This window comes from Girardinichthys multiradiatus, chromosome 18 (genome assembly GCF_021462225.1).
Source record: "Girardinichthys multiradiatus isolate DD_20200921_A chromosome 18, DD_fGirMul_XY1, whole genome shotgun sequence".
Lineage (NCBI taxonomy): Eukaryota > Metazoa > Chordata > Actinopteri > Cyprinodontiformes > Goodeidae > Girardinichthys > Girardinichthys multiradiatus.
In genome coordinates this window covers 31189138-31217136 of record NC_061810.1, presented here as the reverse complement: position 1 = coordinate 31217136, position 27999 = coordinate 31189138, and the positions used below count along the sequence as shown (strand labels likewise).

At 38.1% G+C, this 27999-nt stretch overlaps 4 protein-coding genes across 7 annotated transcripts in view; 2 read left to right on the top strand and 2 right to left on the bottom strand.

Annotated features, from left to right (window-relative positions):
* The window catches only part of LOC124883950 (glutamate receptor ionotropic, kainate 1), a 34511-nt gene extending 32328 nt beyond the window's left edge, over positions 1–2183 (top strand). For both annotated transcript variants that reach the window (XM_047391450.1, XM_047391449.1), the window contains 4 exons: positions 119–237; positions 491–708; positions 863–1088; positions 1276–2183. In XM_047391450.1, coding sequence (XP_047247406.1) covers positions 119–237; positions 491–708; positions 863–1088; positions 1276–1565 — 853 coding nt within the window. In that variant the 3' untranslated portion in view covers positions 1566–2183. The remainder of the gene's footprint in view (positions 1–118; positions 238–490; positions 709–862; positions 1089–1275) is intronic.
* A 7743-nt stretch (positions 2184–9926) lies between these two features.
* LOC124883946 (transcription regulator protein BACH1-like) lies at positions 9927–16366 on the bottom strand. Of its 2 annotated transcripts, XM_047391444.1 has the most exons (6): positions 16241–16356; positions 14785–14854; positions 14211–14468; positions 12076–13233; positions 11783–11989; positions 9927–11113 (listed from the first exon to the last, which is right to left on the bottom strand). In XM_047391444.1, exons 3-6 carry the CDS (start codon positions 14448–14450, stop codon positions 10745–10747), a joined length of 1974 nt encoding a protein of 657 aa, XP_047247400.1. In that variant the 5' UTR covers positions 14451–14468; positions 14785–14854; positions 16241–16356; the 3' UTR covers positions 9927–10744. The 2 variants fall into 2 exon arrangements, with proteins under 2 accessions (XP_047247400.1, XP_047247399.1); XM_047391443.1 differs by lacking the exon at positions 14785–14854 and having other exon boundaries at positions 16241–16366.
* A 38-nt stretch (positions 16367–16404) lies between these two features.
* usp16 (ubiquitin specific peptidase 16) lies at positions 16405–24427 on the bottom strand. 2 transcript variants are annotated; one of them, XM_047391442.1, is made up of 18 exons: positions 24290–24427; positions 23060–23151; positions 22767–22963; positions 22579–22682; positions 22366–22478; positions 21509–21738; positions 21338–21433; positions 21109–21239; positions 20920–21007; positions 20237–20318; positions 20020–20111; positions 19043–19096; positions 18780–18947; positions 18022–18685; positions 17816–17910; positions 17645–17731; positions 17424–17565; positions 16405–16821 (listed from the first exon to the last, which is right to left on the bottom strand). In XM_047391442.1, the coding sequence occupies exons 2-18, from the start codon at positions 23118–23120 to the stop codon at positions 16700–16702; spliced, it is 2526 nt and encodes an 841-aa protein (XP_047247398.1). In that variant the 5' UTR covers positions 23121–23151; positions 24290–24427; the 3' UTR covers positions 16405–16699. The 2 variants fall into 2 exon arrangements, with proteins under 2 accessions (XP_047247398.1, XP_047247397.1); XM_047391441.1 differs by lacking the exon at positions 24290–24427 and adding an exon at positions 23282–23526.
* rwdd2b (RWD domain containing 2B) lies at positions 23764–27685 on the top strand. The gene is made up of 4 exons (XM_047391448.1): positions 23764–24449; positions 24540–24607; positions 26209–26577; positions 26660–27685. The coding sequence occupies exons 1-4, from the start codon at positions 24237–24239 to the stop codon at positions 26910–26912; spliced, it is 903 nt and encodes a 300-aa protein (XP_047247404.1). The 5' UTR covers positions 23764–24236; the 3' UTR covers positions 26913–27685.
* Positions 27686–27999: the final 314 nt, after the last annotated feature.

Sequence of the window (27999 nt, the reverse complement as noted above, 5' to 3'; positions counted from 1 at the left end):
GCATGTAATTTAGCAATGGATCTTTTGATTAAACGCCCAAAAATACTTAGGTAAATGTAAACATTCTTATCAGCCATTTTGTGCTGTGTTTCATTCTGTTTCAATTTGTAATCTTCAGGTTCACGCCATATGAATGGTACAACCCTCACCCCTGCAATCCAGACTCAGATGTGGTTGAAAACAACTTTACTCTAATCAACAGTGTCTGGTTTGGAGTTGGAGCACTTATGCAGCAAGGTATGCTTATTACTGCTCTTAACATACAGCATCATTCAGACCTAATGGCACCCTTTTTAAAGTTGTGTTAAAAGCTTTAAAATAATTAATTAATTTAAGGAAGTAGTGAGCTGCACAGTGGAGCACTTGATAGCTTGTACAGTTTTTATATAGTTTTTTCAACATAGGCCCCTCGTAAATACTTTTAAGACTCTGTGTTTCATTATTATTTTAATTTGGGACGAATGATCTAATATGACATAATACCATACAGGGTCCGAACTGATGCCTAAGGCCCTTTCAACAAGGATAGTAGGAGGAATATGGTGGTTCTTTACACTGATCATAATCTCCTCATACACTGCCAATTTGGCTGCTTTCCTCACTGTGGAGAGAATGGACTCACCAATTGACTCTGCGGATGACTTGGCCAAGCAAACCAAGATAGAGTATGGTGCAGTAAGAGATGGCTCTACCATGACCTTTTTTAAGGTAATCCTGTTTTACTTATGATAAAACATACTGTAATAGATATGTCTACATACATTTAGTTAATTGGTGTGAGGAAAGTTTAACTTAGCTAAACATAAAGAAGATTGTGAAATGTTTGCTCATTTGTACATGAATTATGATTTTGGTTTAACAGAAATCTAAGATCTCAACCTACGAGAAAATGTGGGCATTTATGAGTAGCCGAAAAAATACAGCGTTGGTGAAAAATAACCGGGAGGGAATTCAGAGGGTCCTCACCACGGACTACGCTCTTCTGATGGAGTCTACCAGCATCGAGTATATCAGCCAGCGCAACTGCAACCTCACGCAGATTGGAGGCTTGATAGATTCTAAGGGCTACGGTGTGGGAACTCCAATTGGTAAGACTGAAGAATAAAAGCACCTGTAAAAAGCACCTAATAAAATTAAGTTTGTGTTTGTAACATGACAAAATATATTAACGTTCAAGGGTTATAAAACGGCCCTGTAAATGCTTCCATGTCCAATAAACAGCATTATGAAAAGCAAAACATTTTATCAGCTCAATTCTGCTCTGTTCTGCTCCAGGCTCCCCCTACAGAGACAAGATCACCATTGCCATCTTGCAGCTTCAGGAAGAAGGAAAGCTGCACATGATGAAAGAGAAATGGTGGCGAGGGAATGGGTGTCCAGAGGAAGACAGCAAAGAGGCCAGTGCTCTGGGTGTAGAGAACATAGGAGGAATCTTTATAGTGTTGGCAGCCGGACTAGTCCTCTCAGTTTTTGTTGCAATCGGAGAATTTATTTACAAATCCAGAAAAAACTTGGACATTGAGGAGGTGAGTGTTGGCCAGTGCGAATGGCACAACAAGTATTAGCATATTATGGGACTCAGTCAAAGACTTTATTGCACCTACTATAACTTTGTGTTACCATTTTCTTTTACAGAACTACAGTAATCAGAGAACCGATGAAAATTAGAAGTCTGATTAAATTTAGACCTAAAAACTGCATTGCTACAATCAAAGAACATGTTTTTAACACAAAGTTTTGTGTTTTAGTAGTTTTTAACATAGTGAACATAAAGAGGTTAGTCTTGATTGAAAGATTACATTAGAATCCCTTTTTAAAGAAAGTATCTAAATTGTGATACTGGACTGTCTGGCCTCGCCATCTCTTTGTTATACTGTCACATTTTGGGAAAATGGAAAACAGTGATAACAATTCAGACTTCTCTGCCATAGTAGTTTAAAAAATTGTTTGTTTGGGAGGTTTTCCATTGCAGCAGAGCATTGCACAGAAACCTTGACGTATTCACTGACTGTTGTTTTCAAAATGTTTATGAATGACTGTTCATTGAAAATCTTGTTCATAAAGCTGGTATACTTATTTTTTTCTTTTTGTCTAAAGCGAAGTTTATGAACATAGTTGTTTAAGATTTGTCATGTTGAAATTGTTTTGGAATGACTAAAGTTGTGTGAGATCAGTGCACCCTTTAACCTTTGACTTTCTTTGTTTAAGCTCTTTTAGCTCAGTCAATTTGTTTTTTATGGATAAGAGATATTAATACAAAACTCCAATAGGTAAGTACTGTATGCGTTTTGGACATTCATCTCGTTGGAGGGCCAAACAACGATCGATTTTCATATTATTGGCAGAATCCACCAGAATCTCCTGATATTTCAAAGACTTCTTGATACTAGTCGCTCTTAAAAGGTTCCCACGGTCTATGGATGAGAAACAGACCCACAGCATCACAGATCTAATGTTGCACTTAACAGGTTTTTTCTCATACATTCCACCTTTGTTTCACGGCAGATGCACCAGATTTTGTTTCAGGAAAGCATAATCTTAGTTTCGTGTGAACAAAACTCAGGGTTTTAGTTAAAGTCCCAGGAGAGCTTAGTAAATTTCATGTTTAGTTTTTCATTTTTGGCATCACTCTCAAACAACCCGTTTGCAGCAGACTGTGTACTGGTCACCCCAAGATGACATTTACATTATTTACTGCAGTTCTTTAATAGTGAGCTTTGAAAATTTTTAATTTTTGGCTTCTTTACAATCCTGCTTACTGTGCAGTGGTAAAATAAAAATAGGTCCTTACCCAGCCTAGTGGAAAGTTGCTCAAATAAATTGATTTTTATGTTGTCATATTTATATCTTTAATAAGAAGTCATGGAATGCTAGGTGTTCTGAGAAACTGATCAACTTACAAGGTTCCAAAAGTTTAAAATGCTTTAGTTACATTTTTTTTAAAGGGATTGTTTACCAACCAAATAATTGCATTTGCATTGCTTTTCACTGTGAGATTATACAACTGCCATACAGATAAATATATTTTAAGGATGTTTATACATCTTTACCATGGGTGACAGTGGATGCGGCCAGCACACTATTTACATGTTGCTTGCATAGCTATTTGAAATTTGATGGCTTTTTTGGTGCAGGCAAAGAAAAAGCTGCGGTGTTTGCTTTGACAAAAACAGGTCAGTTTCCAGTGAAGTCTGTTTGAAATACTTGACAATAATTTTTGTAATCAAATAAATTGTACAAACTGTGCTTAAAAGAAGGCTGCCACTTTTAAAAATACAGAAGACAAACCCTAGGACCTCGGAACATTTGAACAGATGCTTCACATGAAGGCAGTTGTGTTCATCGAGAGATGAGGGACTGTGAGATTAATCACTTTGATAATTTCACTGAATCTGATTACTTTGTTGCTTAAGAGAAGACAACTGCAACCAAATGCAAAAATATGTGCAAACTGCTTGCTGGACGTAAAGGGGTGCGAGTCTGTAGCACTGTTAAAACCAGATGTTTACTCTATAAAAAGAGATATAACCTTATTTTCTCTCTGTCTGACATGTAATCTGACTAAACATTTCACATTTTCGGTCAGTTTTGCTAGTTAGGTCACTTATGATTTCTTCCAGTATATTGACAGCATAGTTTTAAATCAATCATAACAATCCAAGCATTTGTTTTTCTACTGTGTATGAACTTTCTTTGTTTGACTACAATTGAAACCAAGTTTGATGCACTGGCTACAAAACGGAAACATTTTAATCAAGACTGAATTCTGGTGCTTCCATTTTGAGTTCTGTTTATTTTCACCGCTTAAATAAAATATTACAGTTTACGGCTTCAGGAAATAAACCCAGGAGACTAGGGTGATTATTATCAGGACATTAGGCTTGTCTTTTTATTTGTCTTAGTGAATCCTATAATAGAAACATTTTAACTACAGGGTTGAATATTGCGATAGTGATTTTGATTGTAATCAACCCACAGTTCACTCAATCTTCTTTTATTTCCATCATCACAATGTCTCCACTATTCTCTCTGAGCATTAGGATCCTGGTAATTATGATACACTGGGTGTGAAAATAAAGAGCAGTGAAACTCCATCCAACAGGCAAACTGAAATTTAATTCATAACACGTAAAATATTATAGACTACCAATTATTGAATTCAAGTTTTTCTTTGCAACTACAACAAGGCAGAGATTAAAACTTCGCTGATGATTGCAATTCAATGTAATGTGCAGCTCTACCAATATTTCAATAAGCAGAATTGACAGCAAAAAACTTGACGCCCCAAATGAATGGCTGAAGTATGCTGATCAACAATGAACCTGTTTTTTTTTTATGTTAGACTTTGTGTAATAGTTTCTGAACAGCATTTTTGTTTGGACTAACTGGCAGTTAATGATCGGAAATGGGCAAAAGACAATAACTAAACACACAATATCAGTATTGGTTAATTCTGGAAAGGGGTTACTGTACTTTTGCTTTTCTGCTGTTATATGATTGATGAATGCATGGAAAAGGCAGACATCTGTCTTTTTCTTCTTCTGGGGAAAACAGCGATGACCTGATTCCTGAGTCTTATAACAGTAAAGAAAAATAATAAAAAAAACAGTTTGGTAACTGTACACCTTTTGCTTTCCCCAAAAGCTTTTGAAACTGATAGATTCAAAAAATGTGTCTTGTTAAATACTTTTAGCTCCTACCAAGGCTTCCATTAAGTTTATAGTTTATTTACAACTTGTTCGTCTGTGCTTGCAGTGTATCACAGGGTTGAAAGCTGAGCTGAAACACCAAGCGTGTGTAATTTCTCACTGTTCAAGTAGCTGTTAATCTGACTGTTGCATCTCAGGGTTCAAGCTAACTAGGGTCAGCATGTCCCCCTGCCTTCTCTCATTTCTCTTGGAGATTACAGTATTATGGACCTCATTTATATAATCTAGTCAATGGGGCACAGCACTACCCTCAAACTTAAGTTCACAGTCACTTTGGTATGTAATCAGTGACCATGCAGTAGTTCACCAGCTTAAGACTTTGTGAGGAGGTCATGGATCTTAAACTGGGATTGATTAAAGTATTGTGTCATTCTCTAGTATTTTGACCCATGCTCGCAAAAAGTCTATAATATAAATATGTACCATCTCATCTCTAATTCTTTATTTTGAGGATAAACAAGAAGTCAACATAAATTACAGCATTCCTATACAATTTTAAAAAGTTTGAAGTAGTGCAGAATAATTTTTTTCCAACACAGGATAAGAGTGATACGTGCCTGATGGGTGGCTCCCTTTGATTCCACACCCTGACTGTCTGTAATTATTGGGACCGGAAGCATTTTAGCCATAAGACGTCTCCAAAAATGGGGGTCTTTGTCCCTCAGTGCATTTACAAACCTTTGGAGTATTGGCTTCCTTCTCTCTTAGTAGCCTTTCAGCTAATGTCAGGGCTCTTCACGGTGGATAACGACACTCTCTAACCGGCTTCAACCAGCGTCTTCACAAGGTCTTTTGGCTTTGTTCTTGGGTTGACACACATTTCACACCAAAACATTTAATAATTGAAAGTCGGATAGTGAGAATAAAATGTTTTGTGTCTTTTTATAACGTGTATGTAAACATTGGGTTTCAGCTGTATTTAGAGCAATCTGCCTTGTGAATCCAGTGCAAAAATAAAGCAAATGCAATCCATCAAGTTGCAAAAGGCAGATTGAACAGCTTGGTGAATTATCCCTCAGCCTTGATTCTATTGTATTGCTATGACAAGAGACTGTGAAAATCAATCCTTACACTCAACTTTTAGTGAGTAAAACATGCTTGCCAGAATATCGAAAACCAATTAGAAGCATTTAGCTAATTATGATTTTGTAGAATATATAGACAGCATTGTTTAAAAAGTGTAAATCAGGCATGCAGCCCAAGCATTTGTTTTTCCACTGTATATACTTGTGTGGCCTGTGTATTTAATATTTGACTGCAGTTTGAAATCAAGTGTGATTCTCTGTAAAACGTACAGTATATCTTGATAATGGTAACCATCTCATGTTTAGTCCAAAATGTTTTAAAAACCAAAGAAAAAAAATCCAAAAACTAGAAATGAAAAATATGTTGGATCATTAGTATGAAAGCTAATCATGAATGTGAATGTAACCTGCTGTTTATTGAGGTAAAGTCCAATATTTTCACTCATCATTAGTTTGATCTAGTATTATTGGATTGTGGGATTATTTTATTCCCTTTGACGTTTTATCTTTGCCTCAAAGTGAAACTGGACATAGGAGCAAAACAGTACCTTTGAACTTAAATTATAGTTAGAATTGAATCCATGGCATTGAAAAATCCACTTAAAAGCCCAGTTTAACAGTGTGACATTAAAAGGTATTTAATTATTATTGTAATAACCTTTAAAACAATATCACAAAAACCATCTGAGATCTTTTATTTCCTTACTTTACACCACTTCCAACCCCTGGTGTGAGTTCTGTCAGAGTTTAAAGACTTAAATAACTAAAATATAACTAGTTTATCCACTTTAAATAAAGAAATACATGCAAACAATTCTCCATTGAAAATTTGTGTCAAATTCTAATAATTTATGGACAACAGGAAATGGTGTGAAGGAAGAAAAAACAAGCAAACGATGCCGACACAGAGACAGATCTTTGGGATGTTAGGGTAAAATGGGAATTTATAAGCTTTGACACAGAAGATTTATCAAGACAGACACAGCAGGCTTTGCATTAATCTCACGATATGACTGTTTAAGGTTCTGGTATTCTGATGAATTCCAGGATTGGGCTTTAACTGCTTTCATTTTGTTTGCTGGTCTTTAATCTTCTAACCCTGCGTTCTTAATCAGAACTCAGAGCAGGTTTTTAATCTTGCATGAATGAGGCTGCAGATTATGGGCCTCTGACCTCGCCATGCCGCACAGCTGCTTCAGCCTCAAATCAAGTCTCGTCCTGTTTAGCTTGAAAAACAGGATCTTCCTTTTGCACTACAATGCTCCAAGATCTAAACTGTATATAAAACGCACAATCACTGGGTATTAGAATCCTATGTTTTTGGTGTGTTTGTGAGGGAAATTTTACAAACCCATGTAATCCACAATGCTTTGCTGTGGAAGGTGAAGATGTCTCTTTTTTAATGATAACATGTATTTTTTTTGGTTCACATAATATTCCCTTTAATTTTAAAGACTTGGCAATAAAGCACACAAAAAGTTTTAAAAATGATTTTGCTATCCCCGAGTTTTAGCTGATACAATTCAATCAATATAAAATATCAATTAGATCAACAGAAAAAAAAGCATTTTTATATATTTCCAACAACTCTGAGTTTAGCTTTTTATGAGTTCACAATATCACTTTTTACAGTCTGAAAAATGCTACCTTAAAAAAACTATGTGTCCGATATTTTTTATCATCTAAGAGTGGATACCAGTGTTGCAAACACACCTATTTAACCAACTGCAAGTTACTGCAAAAGATTTCCCATGCAATGCTTTGAATAAATAATGCATTTCTGAACATCTCTGAATATAGTATAAGCAAAGGGATATTTGATTAACCCATTCAACCTGTTCTTAATTGATAGCCAATTAGCCAATCACATGGCAGGAACCTAATGAATTTAGGCATCTGGACGTGGTGATGATGACTTGCTGACGTTCACACTACACATCAGTAGCGTCTTGATGTGTGGAGACGATGGTCCTTATAGTCATAGGTGAGCACCATGCAGTCCGCAACGTTTGGCCCCAATCTTGTGCAAAACTCTTAATACATTATAGACACTTAGTTCTTTGGGTGGGGAAACCCGCTGTCAACAAGCAGTGGGGTCTTGCACACAACCCCAATTTTAATGCACTTGACGCATACACATCTGCATTCAACACTTCACATTACCACAGACACCCATGCGGATTGGAGGGGCTGGGCTTCAGGAGCACGGCGTGGTGCTCATTTGATCCTTCCCAGGTGCCTGTGCTGGTTCGACTGGAGGTGTGGGGTTGGGGACCTCCCAGGGGATAGCTTAGCATCTGGGATGGAAACTGCCCTCCCTATCGTGGTCCTTCAGAGTTCTGAGTGCCGCAGTGGGCTGGTGCATGCCCAGCATGCTGGGAGCTCTGAGTGGGTCTCTGGTACTGAGCTGTCTTGCTGGCGGCGGCCCTGTCCCGCAGAGGGAGCTGGGTCCCTGGCTTGGCCTCATGGCGGGAGATGGCGGTGTGGCTCGGTGCTCCACGTCTCACCCTGTGCCTCTTTGGCCTTCAGGGGGCAGCTCCTGTGCTTCACTGCCGACCTACCTCTATGGACGGCCTTCGGTGATTCCTAGCCCGTCCACCTGGGGCTAGTGCGGCCTTTCGGAGACAGATCCATCTGTCCTTAGCTGCTCTTGGGTCCTGTGTGTTGCAGGCCTTCTACTATTCTCACCACTCTGAATGTCCACCTTCAGGTGACAAACTCGCTCACATGCACCCAACACAAACACATTTATTTTTACACATACACTCACCCACGCAAACAGACACACAAATAATCCCAACAGATGTAGGTCATACAAATACAGGTTACTATTATATCAATGTGGCCAGCCTACTTTGATGCCAGATCCAGTCTTGATTTATCTTTTCTGTAGAGCAAATCTGCTCTGGCACATGTAGGCAACCAGCTTCTCTATATGGTATGCCTGAAATGCCGCAACCAGACACATTAAAATAAAATAATCAACATTTCAAAAAAGAAAAAAATAATTCACTAATGGCCACAACTGAAAAATTTGAAATGTTCAAAGTAAAAATATTTATATTATATTATATTAAAAATAACAACATAAAACAATTTTTTATATTTTTTGCTTATTTTAATGCTTTAGCTCAAACCATGTGATGAAGCTGTCACATGAAAACAGCAAGTTGACTGAAAGCAGAAGAGTACACTTTTATGTCGTAATCTGGCTCTTGTTTAAAACATTCCTGAACATTTTAATTTTAAATTACTTTCACATAAACTAATATGCAAACACACTTTGCTTCCTTACAACAGCTGGACTGCTGTTATAAAAATGCTAAGAATTTGGTAATACTTTGTGAGCATCAGAGTGTTTTGCTGATTTAGAGACAAGATTTTTCATTAAAGAAGGCTACTGCCCGTCTAACCAACACCTGTTCCAAGAGCCTATAAGCCATATCAAAACCTGTAGATTGAAAAACACATGCATTCATGGTTTGTCCAATCAATTTAAAACCTAATAACACCACTGAAGAAGGTTTTATTTTGCTTTCTACAGATGACAGAGGGTTTTAGTGAGGGTGCCTGTTTATCTCAGTAACAGGGGTCTACTTTTCTACTTATGTTTGAGAACAAGGGAAAGAAAGGATTTAGAACTATTTCAGAATAAACCACAAGGTTACAGAGCTGGATTTGGATTACATTGCACAAGCAATCCCAGTTATTTAAATTTCTATGGTCAGTTAATTCAAATCTTTACATATTCTTCTCAAACATCTGCATATTTTTTAAAGATAAATGACGAACTGGTAAACCACTGAACAAAAAAACGCGTCAGTTACACTTTTTAAAATTTTGACAAACAGTTTTGAACCAAGGTCATATGATGCTCATTTGGTCAGTTTTATTACCTTATGATATGATGGTTAAACCATCATATCACTGGTTTCATACCATCAAACCACTGTTTGAAATCTTAATTATTTTACAACCACTGTCCACTAAATTGCCTAAAAGATAAGGCTGCTAATGCTAATCTGCATGAAGAATCCAAAAGAAACTGTAAATGTGAAGAACATATTTTTCTATTCAATCAGTGAAGAGCGTCTGAGACAGAGCACACTTCCATCTACTGGCCAGTTTGGACATGTACAAGAAATGAGCAGAAAAAATCCCCAAACCTTCTGACTTGAAATAAAAGAACGGATCATTAACAAAATGTTTATTTAAATGTGCAATTCATGAAACCATTTTAGAAAAACAATGCTCAACATGCAGAAGGCCTAACGTTTTTAAAGATAATGCCATCAGTATTATTATTGGATTAATGTGCAACAGTGCTTAAGACAACGAACAAACATTTTTTCATTAAACAACATAATGTCGTTGAATTGATAGTATACAAAAGTATAAGGCACATTTTATTTAAAATACCATAACTTCTTTCATCATTATGTAACACTATCAAATTTTATAGAATCATTTCTCAAATTTTAAGAGAAACTGAAAACTTAATCATTCAACCTACATGTAGAATCACATAATACTACCAGGAAGTTAGACTTGCTGTAAAATTCACTTAGAATCTACTGAACAGTTCATTTTAAAAATCATAACGCGAGTATCATTGTGAACAATGAAGAATCATTTTGTGTGGAAGATGGGTATGCAGTGGGAGTTAAATGCAGTTAGGTCATTTATTTTCCCTGAGAAGAACTAACTTCAGTTGAGGGAGCCTCCTAAAGCCCTGATTTGGACACAGTACATTTTCGAAGTTGTCAGAAAATTACTTGCACCTTCAAGATCAGAAATACTGGGTTCTGTGTTTCCTTTGGAGAAATGCTGGTTAGATTCACAGCAAAAGAAATGATACACGTTTGTTTTTGAACTTAGTTCCCCCATTTAGGACATGAGTCAATGAAATAAAAAGGAAGTCTTTGAAAAAATAGGACTGCAGTATAAAACGATTAACCATTTGCTCTTTGGTCCTGTAGATTTTAGACTAATGATGAGTATGCAGCCCAATTACAAGCTGTTGGACATGTCCAAACAGACACTAAGCAAAGGACCAGAGACGGGACAGCCTGTGTCCTCTGTGCATGGCTGTAGCTCAGCAGTTGGAACACAGGCTGAAGGTGGTTCAGTCTGTCGACACTCTAAACAGGAACTCACCATTTCAACAGTGAGCTGGGACTCCTTGTTACTTTCTACAAGGTTGGGACATGAGATGGGAAAGTCGGGTGAAGAGAGACTGGCAAGGAGTCGCAAGTGGTCCTGATCTGAGCCGGACTCGATGTTGACGCTCTTACACAGGCCACACACATTCTGCTTAACCTCTGCAAGATTTTTCTTCAGGTCTTTTTGCTCCTGAAGCAGTTGCTCTTTTTCACTTTTCTGTGAAGAGACGACAGTAAAATTAACCACGTTTTAATATTCTCAATATCTTTTTTTAAATGTACTTTTATATTTACCCGGTAAAATGTTTGATGGCCTGTTATCATTGGCCATCATAACCTGGCCTTATTGTACATTTACATCATTGACCTTTTTGATTACTCCAGTAAAATGAGGTACAGTTAAACCAATGTAACGTTTTGGCTCTTAACACAACTTTACTTACATATCAGATGGTCACCACGCCTGGAAATGCTTCACATGTTCAGTTCCTAGTATTTGTTTTACACAGGAAGAGCCCTGCTGGTGTGCAGCCTCCTACCACCATTTTCTATGTCATCATAGCCTCTTTTAATAACTCAATGCAAATGCGGCAATGATTTAAAGGTTAATAAAATGGCATTTGCATAAAGCACTATGATGTTATTGAAACCAGAGTTGTTTTAAGAGGGTAGAAATGGGCTTTGGTTTCAGATTTATACTAAAAGAAGATGCCAAGAGGATTATCTGCTGCAGGTAATATAACTGCTTGTAACCTTTTAACAAAACATCACTTAAAAAAAAAAACTATCCCTTTAAGGTGAATGATGGTACTGTAAACTATGAACAACATAGATTTATATTAAGTTTGACATGGTAAAAATGCTGAACACATAAAAGTGAACTTACTAATTTTTTTATTTCACATTCCAGCTGGTGTATGCTGTCAAGCTTCCTCTTTCGACAGCGCTGTGCGGCCACGCGGTTTTTACTTCGTCGGCGAACGTCATGGACAAACTCGAGCTGCTCTTTTGTCAGGCGATGGTCTCTAACAAGTTGTTGAAATGCACTTCTGCTCAGAACTGAGATCTGCTCCACTGGGAACGGGAGTTGAATCTATAAAAAAGATGTTTGTATGTTAGAATTATTTTATCTTCTCTATTTTAACTTAAAAAATAAAATTGCCTGCCGTTAACGATGACCTCTGCTGCTCTTTTGTGATTGGCCTCAGTGTCCCCGTCTGTTTCCAGTTCTGTTTCATCCCCAGAATTGAGTGAGGAGGACATGCAGGGACTCTTCTCTGCTTGGGAAAGGTTGTCAGCTTGTGTACCAGGATTGTCATCGAGGTCCCGTAGGAAGGGACAGTCACCTACACTGGATGTCAGATCCAGGTGCTTAAGCCAGTGAAAGTCTGAGGCCTTCGCCAAATTGTTCTGGCTTGCTGAATCAAGGGATGGTGGTGGAGCCTCACTGGGGCACAGGTCAGACCAAAACCCTTTTGCTAAATGTTCGGCCACTTCCCTCTCTACACGGCTCCGCTCTCCATTCCCTGCCTCAAAGCTTTGGGGAGTTAAGACAGGTCCTGATAGATCACCAGCAGCTACCTGTTCAGGACAAACCCCAATCTGCTGTAGTACTGAAGTACAATCTTCCGCCCTTGACGTCTTCAGTGGACATGAGCCTGGGGTACAGCTGGTTTCAGCACCAAGCATCTGAACAGTTGTTTCATTATCTGTGCCCGCCGGCTCAGTGATTTCTGGTGGATTCTCATCCCCTGGTGTTGACAGCTCACAGCACGTGTCACACCCTTCCATACTCAACTCACTTCTATCACTTACATGTACAATTTGTAAAATGTCTCTTTTACAAAAATGAGAGAAATGATCTGTTTTGTTAGCGTCCGGGCATGGCAGAGACAACAGGGGGCACACACCATTTGCTAACTCCAAAGATAAGGGAGCCATCTGCGGCTCACAGTTCTCAAAAGAAAAATGTTCCTGTCCACTGTTTGCCTGACCCTGTGTGCTCTGAGAGCACTGTGATGAGAAATCGGTTTGCTCATCACCTCCTGAAGGCACTGAGCTGTTTGACTCGAACGATTCTGCATGGCTACCTTTTACACTAGAGTCCAAACTGGCACCAGGCTCCAAGCTTTGACAGCAGACCTTATTCCTGACCTCCTGTGAGGTTTTCTTTCTCTCTGAAAACTTGGGGATGAGGAAATCAAAGCAAGCCGACTCCAAGTTGTGAAATCTTAAAATCTCAGCACTGGTATGAATAGCATGGATGTTTTCTTTGGTGAAAAGAAGTTTCGATGTGTAGGCAAATTGAAGCAAGGGTTCAAACCCTTCCACGGTCACCTGTGGAGAACGGACATTTGTTAAACCAGGAGTAACTCCACCATAAATAGCTGAGATAAAACATGGCTAAGCTTGAAAAGAAGCACAGGTTATCATTTTCAGCAGGGGTGTTGCATGAAATAGCTATATTCCATTTCTATAAACTTAAACACAGCATGTTTTGAAATACATTCTTTTAATGACATAATTTAAAAACTAACTTAACAGCACACTTTAATTGATACTACCGTTCCCTGGAAAAGCATTCATACCCCTTGAACTTCTACACATTTTGTCGTGTTACAATCACCAACTTTCATGCATTTTACTGGTTTTCTGTGAGGAATGCATAATGTGAAGAATTTTACAGCCTCTAACAAGTTTTCTCCAGGGTTGAACTATCCCCACAGTGTGATGCTTCCACCATCCGTCATTGTGGGGATGGTGTGTTTAGGGAGATGTGAAGTGTTCGTTTTTTTAACCACACATAGCATGTTGCGTAAAAGTCAAAAAGTTCATTTTTAGTCTCATCTGACCCGAGCACTTTCTTCCACATATTTGCTGTGCCCCCTACATGGCTGGTAGACTTCATATTGCTTTCGTCGTAGAACGTGTTTCCTCTTCCATAAAGGCCAAATCTGGGGAACAAGTAAGTAAACAGGTTCTCCCACCTGAGCTAGGTGATCCTTGCAGCTCCCCCAGAGTCTCTCATAGCTCAGCGAGTCAGTTTAGGTGGAAAGCCATGTCTTGTTGGTTTGCAGTTGTATCATGACCTTTCCATTTTAAACTAAAAGAATGACTAGTCCGCCATGAGAAGTTCAAAACTTGGGATATTGTATTGGTCTACACCACATAAACTACAAATAAAATATGTGGAAGTTTGTGGTTGTAACATGATAGATTGTAAAAAAGCTCAGAAGCGTTGGTGTGCTTTTACAATATGCCGTAACATCATCTGCAGAACATCAAATCATTTAGATGAAAGCTGGAGCACCAACCTCCTCAGGTAAGGTGATAATGGGATTCTGTCTGGTGACACTAGTAACCCTGCTCCGAAAGTATGCGCTGCATGAGGCCAGGACCGAGCTGTGGGCCCGAAAACTCCTGTCCTCCACCACCAACGTCATATCGCACAGGATGTCCTGCTGCCTCTGCTCATTCAGACACTGGAGAACATGGGTGCTGTGCAATGCAGACTGAAAGGTGAATACGGATGTGCGAGGAGCTTGCAGAGTCATGGTTCTCAGAAGTTCAGCCTAGGGAGTAAAAATAGCTATCCAGTCATGTTATAGTGCTGGTTAATAACAAGACAAAAACCTTCCCAATGTTTTTACCGTGAACTCATACACAATGAAATGGACCACAAACTCTGCTAGATTTGCTTTAAAGCAGCATCACAAAAAACCAACAAGCTGTCTGCGTAAATGTGATTATTTAATATTAGGGGTGAGTGATATGATGGTGTTAGATCATGCGGGACCTGCTGAGCATTTGCTGAGAAACCAGAGACATGATATTATCTACAGTTGAAGCTAAGTATTAGCACACACTTGTATGTATACAAAGACATACCTAATGTTTTATTCCGGTTTGTCGGCCGCCTCGCTCAAACGTTTCGGCTTGCTACAAATGTTCTATGGGACTGAGATCAGAACTTTGTGATAGTCACTCCAAAACATTCACCTTCTTGTCCATACACCGCTTTGTAATTTAACTTGGCATCATGATTTGGCCCATTGTCTATTTAGAAGACCTATTTGCGCCAAATGTTTAACTTACAGGGTTAAACATATGGGTCTGAGATGTTGCTTTACTATTTCCACATAATGTTCATTATGGCATCATGATGCCTAGTATTTTGTGAAGGGCAACAATCTCTTCTGCACCCCATACTTCACAGTTGGGATGGTTTTTCAGGCTTGTAAACTTCCCCCTTTTCCCTCCTTCTGTAAAAATGCTCAACATGGCCAAACAGTTCAATTTTAGTTTCATCAGGCCACAGGGCACGTTTTCAAAAATGCCCTTTCAGCCCATGTTGCTGCAGACATTTTGCACGTTCATCTCTGGGACACAGAATCCCTCTCTTTCCTGAACAGTATGACTCCTATTTAATTTAAATTAGAATTTAGCAAACCGTCATCATCTGCGCTTTCTCAAACCGTTTAAAGGCATTGTAAAATTACTGTATGTAAACTTTTAATCTTTGAAAAAGGAATAGTTTTTATTTTGACAGGGTTAATGTTTATGAAATGTTTAGTCTAGTTTAATGTAAAAAAAAAAGATGTCTTCATACAGTTTAGTTTCACATGACATTTTCCATCTATTGCTGTTCTATGTTATGCAGACTTATTACCATTTCTATTGAGCTTTACTAACTAGGTTTTATAGCGCAAAAGTGCGCTTCACCTGAGGGATGTTGTTCATCTAGTTGATTATACAATTAACACTTGCGTGATAATATATATATATATATATATATATTTATGTTCTACTACTGGTGCCTTGGTCTAATTTAAAGATCTAATAGAGAGCAACAGACGCAGCTGTTTTACTTAAATTAAAATAACTGGTAGAAAAATAAAAAAGCAAAGGAGATAATTATGTTTTACACAACAAATCTGCGACCATCTAGGCCATGGGGACAGACATGTTTGAGATTAGTTGAAAGGTTTTCAATGTAAACCTGACTGCAGACAGACGCTTCAGCTTCAACCAAGTTCAACGGTAAAAAAAAAACAAAAAAACTGCTGACTCGTTTCGCCAAGTTCAATAAAGTAAGACTAACAGCGGAAAGCGCCGAATATCTTGAAATTCTTCGAACTCCTTCGTACTTTCTCTGAAAAACACACAGCTCCAGATTTTATCGTGCCATAAATGTTAACAAAATGGAAAGTGTTTTCCACGGTAGGCCAGACCGCTATCTTTTGAGTAAACACATCTTCCTTTCTGTTGTTGGCTCAAAAAGGACCCTCCGTCAGTAACATCGCACTAAAGGTGTTTATTAGAAAAGGGTTAAACATTCACTGACCTGCCATGTTAGATGACTGACACTGACATACGTAAATTTGGGATGGAGTTTGTGGCCGACCGAAGCTGGACTTTCCTCTTGTCATGTGACTTTAAAACCAGGAAAACCAAACAGCGCTCACTGCGCATGCTCAGTCCCAGAGACTCCACACAAGAATACACGCCCAGTTTTAAAGCTTTTAATTACATGGAAAAGTATCATAAAAATAAACACCGAGATTTATATATTTCATAGATTTCCATTTATCTCTCATTTCCCAGTTGGCTTAATGTTAATCATGAGTATAATTACTCCCATATTCAGCAGAACACCTAAAATATTAACTCAAATGAAAAGGTATATATGCCATCAAATATCCTTTTTGTAAATCTATGCAATTTCAAAGTCCTGGATAAGATCTCTTGTGCACTGGAGTTGAAGCAGCAGGTTGGTTGGTCTTTTCTGAGTAAATATGCACAGTTAGAAGATTCGTTCGTAGAAGAGGAGGTAGGCTTGGGAGCTCTGAACTTTACTTTCACTGACAGGTTGGACACTTGTATCACTGATATGGAACCAGGATCCTCTAGGAGGGTCTCCATCTCCTGAAAGGGAAATTGTTTGTTACTAAAATGTAAAATGCCTTGCAAAAGTAATTATTTTATCGGGATTTTATGTAAAAGACCAACACAAAATAGCTCTGCACATCTAGAGGCTGAAACCTTTGCCTATATGCTTTCCTGAAAGTTTGAATCATGACCTTGACTGAGCCAGTCTTGCTTTGCTCAACACATTGTGTTTAACATGTACTCCAAAAGGTGGTCTAAACAGACAACAGCACCTTCTTACACACAGTTGCTGTGTCTGTAATATGGTGTGTGGGCTTGTCGGCTCGAGTCTGTTTCAGAAGGCAACAAGTTGGACTGGATTTTATTTACAGGAATCAAAGTAAAAAAAAAAAAAAAAATAATAAAAATCCTCCCCAGACTTTTAAAATGTTCATTTGTTTCTTTAAAAATTCAAAACCATGTATCCTTGTCCTTCTTTACAACAATATGCTATTGTGTGTTGCTCTCTTTCATAAAATCCCAATAAAGTACATTAAAAGCTGTGGCCCTAATGTGGAAGACAATCAAGAGCTATGAATACTTTTACAGGGCACTGTTATACAATTGTTCTATTAATATCCATATTCGACTGAACCTACCTTGTTTATCATTTGATGAGGATTTTAAAGAGTTGGGTCGAACATTTACATAGGCTGTGTAATGACCGGACCTCATAGTTCCACTGTGCTCCACGACACCATACAGGCTATACAAAATCTGAGTGTCTCCTTCAGAGATATTCTGTGTGGACAAAAATATGTGTTGGTAAAAATTGCTTGTTTCTACAAAAAAAATAAAAAGTATTATTTCCCACACTAACCTTGCAGTTGACTGCACTATAAGGAGCAAGATCCAGAATCAGAGGAAATTGGACGTGCCTGTTCACTTTACAAATACTGTACTCGTTCTAGAGGAAAAAGACAAAAGTTATTATTAAGTGCATAAAAAAAAAGAAAATAAGGCTTAAATACACTTTATTAAGCTGTCATACCTGCTGAAATCTTTTCAAATGAAGGGTAAGTACAGATGGTGGGGACGAGATCAACATTTGCTTCAAGGCATCGGTGTAGATGTTCTTTCTGGATCCTAAACCAATCAAAAAGAACAACAATCATTTTTGGATATATTGGATTTGGCAATTCTAAAAACACTAAATGTTAATGGGTTATGTTAATATGGTGGGTAAAACCTTTATACCTCCTGTTTTGTCTTTCCTCCTATGTTGCTTAGTGCACGTGACACACAGCAAGCTATTGTTCTGTGTGAGAGTTTCCACTTCGGTGAACTGTAAAAGACATGACTGCACTGAACACTCCTGTTTCTCTGGGGTTGTCCTGGTAGAGAGGGTGTTGAAGGCCAGCTCTGGGTCTTGGTTTATTACTGTATATTCCATATCCTCCAGAGCTTCGTCTTCACTCTCCACGGCTTGCTCTATGGCATGAGGATCATCTATAAACGCATCATCCAGAGTCACTCGTTCCAGTTTATTTGCCAACTGTGTGTCCAGTTCTCCTTCCAGATCCGTGTTGGACATTTCGTTACATGAAGAGCTGTCACGCGAGTGCTGCTCCTCTGACAAGACGATAAAACGGTTGCTGACTGATGATTCAGCTAATGAGACACCTTCAGTCACTGAATCCTTATCTTCCTCTTTTTCCTGCTCGACATTGTGATCCTGTTCAGACACACAGACAGGTTCAGGATTTGGTTCGTTCGATGGGGCTTCCTCATGTGGCACACTCTCATTATTCCCCGAGTCTTTTGCATCTTCAGTAACATCCGTTTGTTCACGTGCATTGCTTGGAGATGTCAGACTTCCTAAAGTGATTCTGGTTTCTATAGTCTGCCGCCATTCATGATGCTAAGACAAGAACACAATATATATTTTTATATACCAGAAAGATTAATAATTGAAAAAAATAAAATAAAATCCACATTTGTATTTATTGAAATACCTTTGGTTGCTTCTTTGCCTGCTTTTTAGCTTTTTTCTGCTGGCACCTGCGGCTGGTCCCAGTTGGAATGTCGCCGTTCCCGCTGGTCAAATCAGGGCCGTTTCTGCCATGTTGGCTTGATTCACTGGTCTTAGGAACTGCCTTTTTGGGGATTTTCTTTCTGTACGCCTTTAAGGGGTTGTCACAAAGAGGCACAACCATTTCAATAGAAGGTTCCCCAAGATAAATATCAACAAAAAGTCAAAAGAAAGCATCTGCTTCACCTCATCCGAAACAGGAAGGGAAAGATCCAAAAACATCTCTGTGACAACAGACACCTGAAATAAAGTAAGAGAGTAATGGCTGTTATTGTGTGCAGGATTAACATGGATTAAGATTAAATCACAAACTTTTAATCTATTTTATTCAGATTTCATGTGATAGACCAACACAAAGTATGGTAATGCATAATTGTGAAGTGGAAAGTAAGGAATACGTGGCTTTCAGCTTTCAGTTTTTTACAAATAATCTTATTGCAGTGTGGATGCATATTCAGACTCCTTTACTATGATACCCCTAAAATCCAGTGCAGCTAATGGACTTCAGACATTACATAACTAAAACATATTCCTAATCTGTCAAATTTAATATCAGTATAAATAAAGCTGTTCTGCAAAGGCCTCTGCGGTTTGTTGTAGAGCATAAGCATACAAGCAGCATCATGAAGACCAAGGAACATGGCAGACAGGTCATGGATAAAGTTGCGGACGAGTTTAAAGTTATACAAGAAAATCCCAAGTTTTGCACTTGGAAAGAGTATGGCTCAACTGCAAATCTACCAAGAAATGTCTTTTCACCTAAAGTGACAGGTCAGGGAAGCAGTCAAGATCCAATGGCAACTCTGGAGGAGCTGTAGTACCACAGCTCATGTGAGAGAATCTGTTGTCAGGACAATGAAGATTTTTGCGCTCCACTAATCTTGTCTTTATATAAATATGACAAAAAGACAGCTATCGATAAAAATCTTTTTGTGAAGTCCTGTTTTGAGCTTGTCACAAGCCGTGTGGAAAATAGAGAAAACTTGTAAAGGAAAATCAGATTAAAAAAGGAAGTATTGACTTGGGGACTAAATCCAAATGAATATGGTCTACTTTGTTTTAGCATACCAGATAAAATACAAATAAAATATATACAAGTTGTGTGTGTGTAATGTAAGCAAATATGGAAAAGAAATGAACAAGTTCTGCGCTGCGGTACGCACCGTTTTACACTGCTGGCACATTATTGTGCTAGTCAGTTCACCACCAAAAACCTGGTCCACAAAGTTTTTAGGAACTCCGTTTTTCTCGTACTCTGAAAATAAAACATCACTGTCAGAGGCCCGTGTTTCCTTCAAAAAGCTCACGGCTGGTGAACCAAAAGCTAAACATCATTTTGATGCATATGACACAGACCACAATAAAGTTTAATCAACTTACCTTTAACTACAGCTTTCAGCTTTTCTTCATCTGTAACTTTGCTCGATTGTTTTAAAGTCTCCATTATTCCCGTGTTAACTCTCTACAGAAGAAATTTTAAATACAAATGACCAAAAGAATCAAGGAGAACATAATGTAGATGTGAGACATGGGCTTAGCAGCATTGTAAACTCACAAACGGGAAACAGGAAGATTATTTATGATTAGGAGTAGATAATGGAGAAGGGGTAGAATTAAATACATTTTACCAAAGTATCAAAAGCGATTTTGATATTTTGGTGGAATCTCTGAAAATAAAATAAAAAAGAAATTATTTAAAAAAAAAGGAAGGAAGACTTATGGTAAGACTCGGCGGTACAAAACAGAGTATCTGTTATGTAACACGGAGATGGACCTTTGAAAACTTCTGCTCTATGAAGATTAACAAGACTTTCAAGCAGCACATCCTATAAACTTTTTTAATAAGAATGGATACTCATGCATACCTTTTCACATATTAAGCATTTTGTTTACTTAATACGCAACAAGATTTCTTAGCAGCATCATGAGAATATTTTGCACAGATTTAATGGACTTGTAGAACCCCTATTTATAAGTGCCGTGTCTGGAGTAGAACAGTTTTCAATGGAAATGTTACCTCTGGCATCATATAAAGAGGAATCTGTTAAAAACCGAATGCATACTTTAAGTTCCTCAGCTCTCATCCCATCCAGCAGGTACCGGAGCAGCTCCTGGCTGTCTTGCTGTTGAAATCCTTTAAACCTGGCAGCCCTGCAGAGATTAGAGGAAATTATAAACAATGTCCATTGCAGCCAAGGACAGAATTACAAGTAAAGCACAGTAGGTCCAAGTTAAATAATAAATACACTTACTTTTTACAAACCTGTGTGAACAACTCACGCGGTGTTACCACAGCCCTTTTGGACTCCTGGATCTCACCAAGTAGCTTACACATAGCCAATGTAAGAGATCCAGGCTGGTCTAACTGCACTAGTATAGGCTCCTGCACTCAGAAAATATAAACAGATTGTATTAATGAAAGTGTAAGAACTGGAGAGGTCTATGTGGTGTATGAAGTGGCTCAGCACAGTGCAAACACACCAGATCCAAAGAGGCATCAGGTTTAATATCGAGGCTGACTTTCTCTTCTGTTATTTTATTGAGAATTTGTCTCAGGAGCTGAGTTTGAGAGAGATTCTGGAAAGGACAGTGACAAAAATGATTAACTCTGACCTCTGTCTGGACTGGGATCAGCTAAGGGCACAGCCTTACCTGCATGACTGCATTAAAGAAACAGGTGTTTCCAAGGTTGCTCAGCCCTTTCACTGGAACACTGCTACTTTCCTCAACTGTGTTGTGTGTTTGGGATTTTCCAACCATATCCTTGATGTTTTTCTTTTGTTTATTCCGGCTGTCTTTGATTTCCTTGTCCTCACTTTCTTCTGGGTTTACAGTTTCTGTCTCCTGCTTCACTTCCAACAGATCCACATCCTCTTTCACTCCTGAATAAGGAAAACAAATTGGTAATGGAAAGTGCATCTCATTTATTTAATTTGGCTGCAAAATGTACCATCTCCTGTGTAATTCTCTCTGTGAACAAGAGAATTGTCTCAACAGGAATTAGGAAGCAGCTCTTAAATGAATAAGTAGAAAAGATGGAAGAGCTAATGGAAGGAGGCATAGATAAGTCTTTACAGCATTCTAACAGCACATGTAATGTTATCTGTGGTGTGTGGTGCTCCTTCAGTTTTGCACACACAAAGACAGCTTGTATTTGTCTATAATGTAAGCATTGGAAAAGTGTCACAGCCTTCTTTTAGCCAGCTGGCTGGTAGTGTGCAGCAAAGGATAGGGGAAGAACAGCACCGTGTTACTTATTGCTTCAGACTTCTGAATGGAGATCCAGCCACTACTGTACTTTTTCTTGTCATCTCATTAAAATGAACAAGTTTGGGAGTTTTTAAGCAACAACTTTTTAAGACTTTGGTATGCCTCAGTACCAGTAACTGTACCCCCATTCCTGGATGAGAATAGTCAAGAAGAGAAATACTGGATGTGCAAACTATAAAATGAGACAAGAGGAAAGAGATATATTTCCGTTAGACATACAGTAATCTACTGCTACCTACTTTTCTGTGGTCTTTTCATGGGATCTGTAGAGATCTGCTTTTTCAGGTTGTTCACCAGCTGTGCCAGCTGTCCTGTACTTGAGTACTGGACTTCATCATCACATATGTAACACCTTAAAGAAAAGAAAATGTAAAAAAAAAAAGAGACCAGATTTTGATAATATTAAAAAAGTTCTGTCCCTATGTTTATCCGACACATTAAAACATGCTCACCACACACTCCAGTTGTCCAAACCAACCACCAGGCAATGTGGATCCGACCGAGGAGTTTCATAATGCTCGACGGCATGCCGTTTCTCAGAATGCCTCCCACATCCCTTGTAAGAAACATGGGAACGGTCATTTAAAAAGATTTATACACAGTCAAAAATCTGTGGATTAAAGGGCTCTTACAAACTCACCCTATGCCCACATTTCAAGCACATCCATATTCCAACAGTTTCCTTTTCCTCTTCGGGTTCCTCCGGCTGAGTCGTGCTGATATTTTCCTTATTCTCCTCATTCTTACAATCTTGACAACTCACCCAATCAGAAACAGCAGACAGTTTTTTAAGAAGAGTTTGGTCAGAGCCTTTCCTAATATGTCTGCAGGATGGACCTAGAAGAAAAATTTAGGTCCATGTTTTTATATTTTTCGACAGGTTTTCAACAGGTTCTTAAAAAACATAAAATTCATATAATTCCTATTATTTACCTGTGAGCTCAATGTCCTCATCCTCTCTGAAGCTTCTGTCTTTGACCCTCTTCTTTCCCATTCTTTACCTAAGCCACTTCATTTAGTGATGCCTGTTAAAGAGACAACATTTACCCAAAGATCACGTCTGAACTAGTGATCACACCACACTCTGACGTTCAATGTTTAGGACATTTCATGAGAGAAAAAAAAAATGTGAGTAAACTCTTAAAGTCCACTTACTGTTACAAACAGAGGCTAAAGCCTTTGCCGTTTTCAGTTTCGTTTACTTAGTTCAGATGCGCTCCTAATTCCGGACATCATTAACTTCCTTTTCACGAATAAAGGTAGGAGAGATTACATGTATCAAAATACTTGTAACTGGTTGCAGTTTGTAATAATCAGACAGCTGCGCTGATTTGTCTCAAAAACACCAGATGACACACATGCGGTCAGGAGAGGAACAAAAAATGTGATGCGTGTGATAGAAGAATAGAAGCAGAAGGACCCCCGCATGAACGTCCGGATCGTACGTCAATGTCGCTCCCATATTGTGAGTGGCAATAGTTATTGAATTGTACACTGACCCAAAATTTTTAAAAACAGAGTACTCATATGTGAAGCCTTTATTTTATATGCAATAAGAAGGATGGATATCTGAGCTCATAAAGACCACCATTAAATAATAATATTAATAATAATAATGATCATTCTGAAGAAACAAAAACTGTGAGTGTGAAATATTTTACTCTAGTTAAAACCCTAATAATAAAATGGTTTAGGTTTTTCAGAGATAAACAAAACACACAGGTTGTCTTTTTTTATTTTGATTTGGAGATGTGAGGTTTTGCCTCATCAATCATCATGCCAACTACTGAATAAACATATGCTATTGTTTATGAAACAGATCTGTGAAAATAAGAACGTAAACTCCTGTAACTGTTTCATTTGGAAAACCGTGTCTCCAAATATCGGCCTTCATGGACCGGTTTCCAATACGAACTTGCCACTCAAAACAAGGCGGAAGCGCTGACGGGTCGTTTTTTAACGGGCAACGAAGTCAGTAGTGCTGCTCCATCTTCCTGTGTGCCACGTTTATAAGAGTCCGACTTGAAAGCTCCGCAAGGTGTTCAGAAAATGAGATTTCGATGTCGGGTTTTTTTCAATATATGTCCACGTTAAAATTAGTCTTTAAAGCATGTCTAACATGGAGTGGGCCGAGTCTCAGCTCGCTGAGGTAGAGCTGCTTACCAGCATGTTTCCCGGTCAGGACGAGCTGGAGCTAACCGACCAGCTGGCTCTGGCTGACCTCAGGAGCTACGTGGAAAACTCGTCTTCTGGAGACAAGCCTCCTCCCTCCAGACCCCGGTTTTTCATCAAACAGAGGCTGGACTCTTCAGTCATGAATGGGGTAATAAGTCTGTAATGACAAGCTAAAGGTATAAAAGTTATCCATTTCAAAAGTTAATTGTTAAGTCTATTTTATTCACCTTGTTTGTAGACGGAGTTTATTCTGTCCTGTGCCTATCCATCGGAATACCCCAGTGTGTTACCTGAAATAACAGTAAGGTAAACCTGTCTTTTTTTATTTTGTTTTAAATCTAAACACGTAACTTTATGACAAAGTATTTGATGTACCTTATCTTCATACTACTGTCAAATCTTGTCATTACAACCACACAGCTCGCTATATTTTATTGGGAGTTCATGTGATAGACTAAAACAAAGTAGTGCGTAATTGGGATGTAGAAATATAGCAATACATGGTTTACAGAATTTATGACATGTAAAAATCTGTAAAGTGTTGCCAAGATTTCTATTGAGTTCCCTTCACTCGATGCTCCCAAATAAAATACATGTAGTAATTAGGTATCCACCAGTGTCATTTATTACCACTATAAATACAGCTGTTCTGTGAAGGTGTCAGAGGTTTGCTTGAGAACTTAACTGACAGATTCATGAATACCAGGGATGCCATCAAACTGGTCATGATAAAAGTTGACTGGAGATGTTTAAAGCAGGTTAGGTTACAAAACAATATCTCAAGCTTCAGATATTGTCAATCAGAGCCCCACAAAAACAAAACCAAACTCACCTATTAAGTAGTGTATTTGTACCACTAAACGGCACACAATAATTTCACTCAATCGTATTATTAAATATATGAATGATAAGGTTTACTTGATTAATTAAATGGTGCTCATGGAACCCATAGTGAAAAAAAGTAAAATAGCAAAACTAACAATCCCAACCATACTCTTGAGTTTTGTGGATTTGTAAGTGGTAAATGGCCTGTACTTGTAAAGCGTTTTATCTAGTCTGAGGACTCCAAAGCTTTACACTACAATCAGTTAAAGTACTGAGATGTACCTGTATAGTCTGCCTTATTGAATTTTAAAACCTAACTTTATCATTGTCATTGACATTTTCTTTTTCCAACCAGGAAAAGTCTGATCGGGTCGTCTCTAACCAAAACAGAAGTCAGACCAACTCTGAAATTTCGTTAGTGTTTGGACTGCTGCTATGAAAGCTTGAGTTCGGTTTTCATCTGTTAAAATAACGGCCTTGGCTGCCCTGCATGACCAGTTTTGCGGAACAGTGAAATGTGGAAATGATAATTTAACACTTATTGGACAAAGTGTGTTTCTTTTAAGGATTTATGTATTTGCACTGTTATTGAATAAAAAAGCTAAATCATTTTTTATTTATGTATAAATATATTTTTGTATATTAATGTTAAACATCAAAGTAAAAAAGAAAAGGGTTACTGTGCAGTCTTGGAAAATTAGTCTGCATAGTCATGGGATGAGAAAATAGAGTATGGATAATATTTCTCCCTATTATATTCTTTAAATCTGTGCATTTGTAAATCCACCAGTCATCCATCCATCCGTACACCTTCCTTCCTTCCATTCATTGATTCATTGATTCATTCATTCATTCAGTTTTTCTGCTGGTTTCATGTTTGAAGCCTGACAACTGGCTAAATAAATCTGACATCTTTAGAATCTGACTGTGGAAAAGTGTTGACATGAAAAAAAGGATCCCAGAATGAATCATAACTTTGACTACAAACCATTTCATTATGCGCTCTTTGTCTTTCTGGTCTTGGTCCTGTTTTCCACTGTGTTTATTTTTTTAACTGATAACATGTTGTATTGATGGTCTAGGTGTTCAGCTCTTAACAGGGCCCAGCAGACAGAAATCCAGACAGATCTCCATAAATACCTCATGGGAAACTGCCTGGGAGAATTATGTGTGCTTGCTGCTGTGGAATGGGTGAAAGAAAACTTGGAGCATTTCATTAAGAAGAGCTTTTCAGCATCACAGGCTCCAAAACTGGAGTCTGCTTCTCAACCCCTGCAAGAAGTGTTTAGCCGACTGTGGATCTACAGTCACCACATCTACAACAAGTCAAAGAGGAAGAACATCTTGGAGTGGTCTAAGGAGTTGGGCCTCTCAGGATTCAGCATGCCAGGAAAGCCTGGCATTGTGTGTGTTGAAGGTCCTCAATCAGCCTGTGAGGAGTTTTGGTCCAGGTAACATTTTATTACTGATATTTTTGCCAACTTTGAAACAGAACAAAGATTAGCATTGTTTAAAACTCTTCACTTATTTCAGAGTGAAGGTTCTGACGTGGAAGAAGATCATGATTCGACACAGAGAGGATATTAACCTTAATCGCCAAGGCGAGGACAGCAAGAGTGTTGAGAGTATAGACTCCCTGCGCAAATTCACATGCTTTGAAGAGGCAATGTTTGACCCTCATGGGAATAGAGGCAATCACATGGACCTTGGACAGCTCTACCAGTTCTTAAATGAGAAAGGCTGCTGTGATGTCTTTCAGATTTATTTTGGCATTGAAGGAAGGTAGTAGCCAATGTCAGAGCACAAGTTGTGATTAAAACAAAATGACCGTCTTTTTCTTTATTAAATGAGCCTCAATGGTGGAGATGGTACAGAAAGAATCATTCTTAGATTTTAGAGATTGTCTACTTATTTTTGTTAAATTTACTTCCCTCTCTCAAAGAAGCTATATAATGATGTAATCTGAATCCTCTGAAGGTTGTCAGTTTTTTGTTGTGTTTTCAGAAAATCATAATTGTGCTTCAGGTCATACTTTGATCTGGGTGCTACTGCCTTCAAACACCATAAGTGGCTGATATGGGGGTTTTAATTCAAATACCATTGTAATATCCCCACCAATATTCAAGAACAGCAAATGGGGTGTATGTATTTTTTGGAATCAGTTTTCTTTACAAACAGTTAACATTAGATACAGAATATAGAGTATTAAAATGAGAGACACCAGACCCTATAATGCAGACGAACTAAAGGTCGCTTGTAAAGCAATCTGGGTTTCTTTAACACCTCAGCAGTGCCACAGGCTGACCACCTGCCACACTGCATTGACACAGTGATTGATGCAAAAGGAACCCTTTTGAGTGTGAAATGAAATGTCAGTATTCTAACTATTTTGTATTAAAAATTCCTTTTTATTACAATTATGTAATATTACACCTTTTTGTTTTTCATTAGCATCAGAGTAAACAGAAATAAACACTTGAATTATATCACTCCAAGTAATGAATCTAAATAACACAGTTTTATTTTCTGACTTACTCAAATAAAGTAACTTTTTGATTATCTCATTTATTGACATGCACCTGCCATGCTTGAGGTATACTTGATCTTTGTTTAGTCAAACTTAAAGACTGGATTTTAATCAAAAGTAAACAACATTCAGCTAATGTTCCCTGTTTTAGAGTTAGTTTGTGAAGCTAAAGAAAATAAAAGTGATTTGTCATGATTTCTCTGCTTTGACAGAGAACATGTTCCTCAACATACCTTTTCACAATCCTTTATTGCCATTGGCCAATTCTATTTTAAAGCATAATTTACTTCTCAGTAATCCCACCACATTGTACTTCTACAGGTCCTTCTCAAAATATTAGCATATT

Bases quoted from the DNA above. Each gene is read 5' to 3' on its own strand.
- LOC124883946 (XM_047391443.1), bottom strand. From the start codon at position 14,450: ATGACTCTGCAAGCTCCTCGCACATCCGTATTCACCTTTCAGTCTGCA. The intron at 13,234-14,210 runs GTTGGTGCTCCA...CGTTCTCCACAG, and splicing joins TTATCACCTTACCTGAGGAG to GTGACCGTGGAAGGGTTTGA. The intron at 11,990-12,075 runs GTCATCGTTAAC...TCTTTTTTATAG, and splicing joins ATCACAAAAGAGCAGCAGAG to ATTCAACTCCCGTTCCCAGT.
- rwdd2b (XM_047391448.1), top strand. From the start codon at position 24,237: ATGTCTAACATGGAGTGGGCCGAGTCTCAGCTCGCTGAGGTAGAGCTG. The intron at 24,450-24,539 runs GTAATAAGTCTG...CCTTGTTTGTAG, and splicing joins ACTCTTCAGTCATGAATGGG to ACGGAGTTTATTCTGTCCTG. The intron at 24,608-26,208 runs GTAAACCTGTCT...TTGATGGTCTAG, and splicing joins TTACCTGAAATAACAGTAAG to GTGTTCAGCTCTTAACAGGG.
- usp16 (XM_047391442.1), bottom strand. From the start codon at position 23,120: ATGGGAAAGAAGAGGGTCAAAGACAGAAGCTTCAGAGAGGATGAGGAC. The intron at 21,434-21,508 runs GTAAGGCTGTGC...TGTCCTTTCCAG, and splicing joins TCTTTAATGCAGTCATGCAG to AATCTCTCTCAAACTCAGCT. The intron at 17,911-18,021 runs GTATAAAGGTTT...TGATTGGTTTAG, and splicing joins GAGGAAAGACAAAACAGGAG to GATCCAGAAAGAACATCTAC.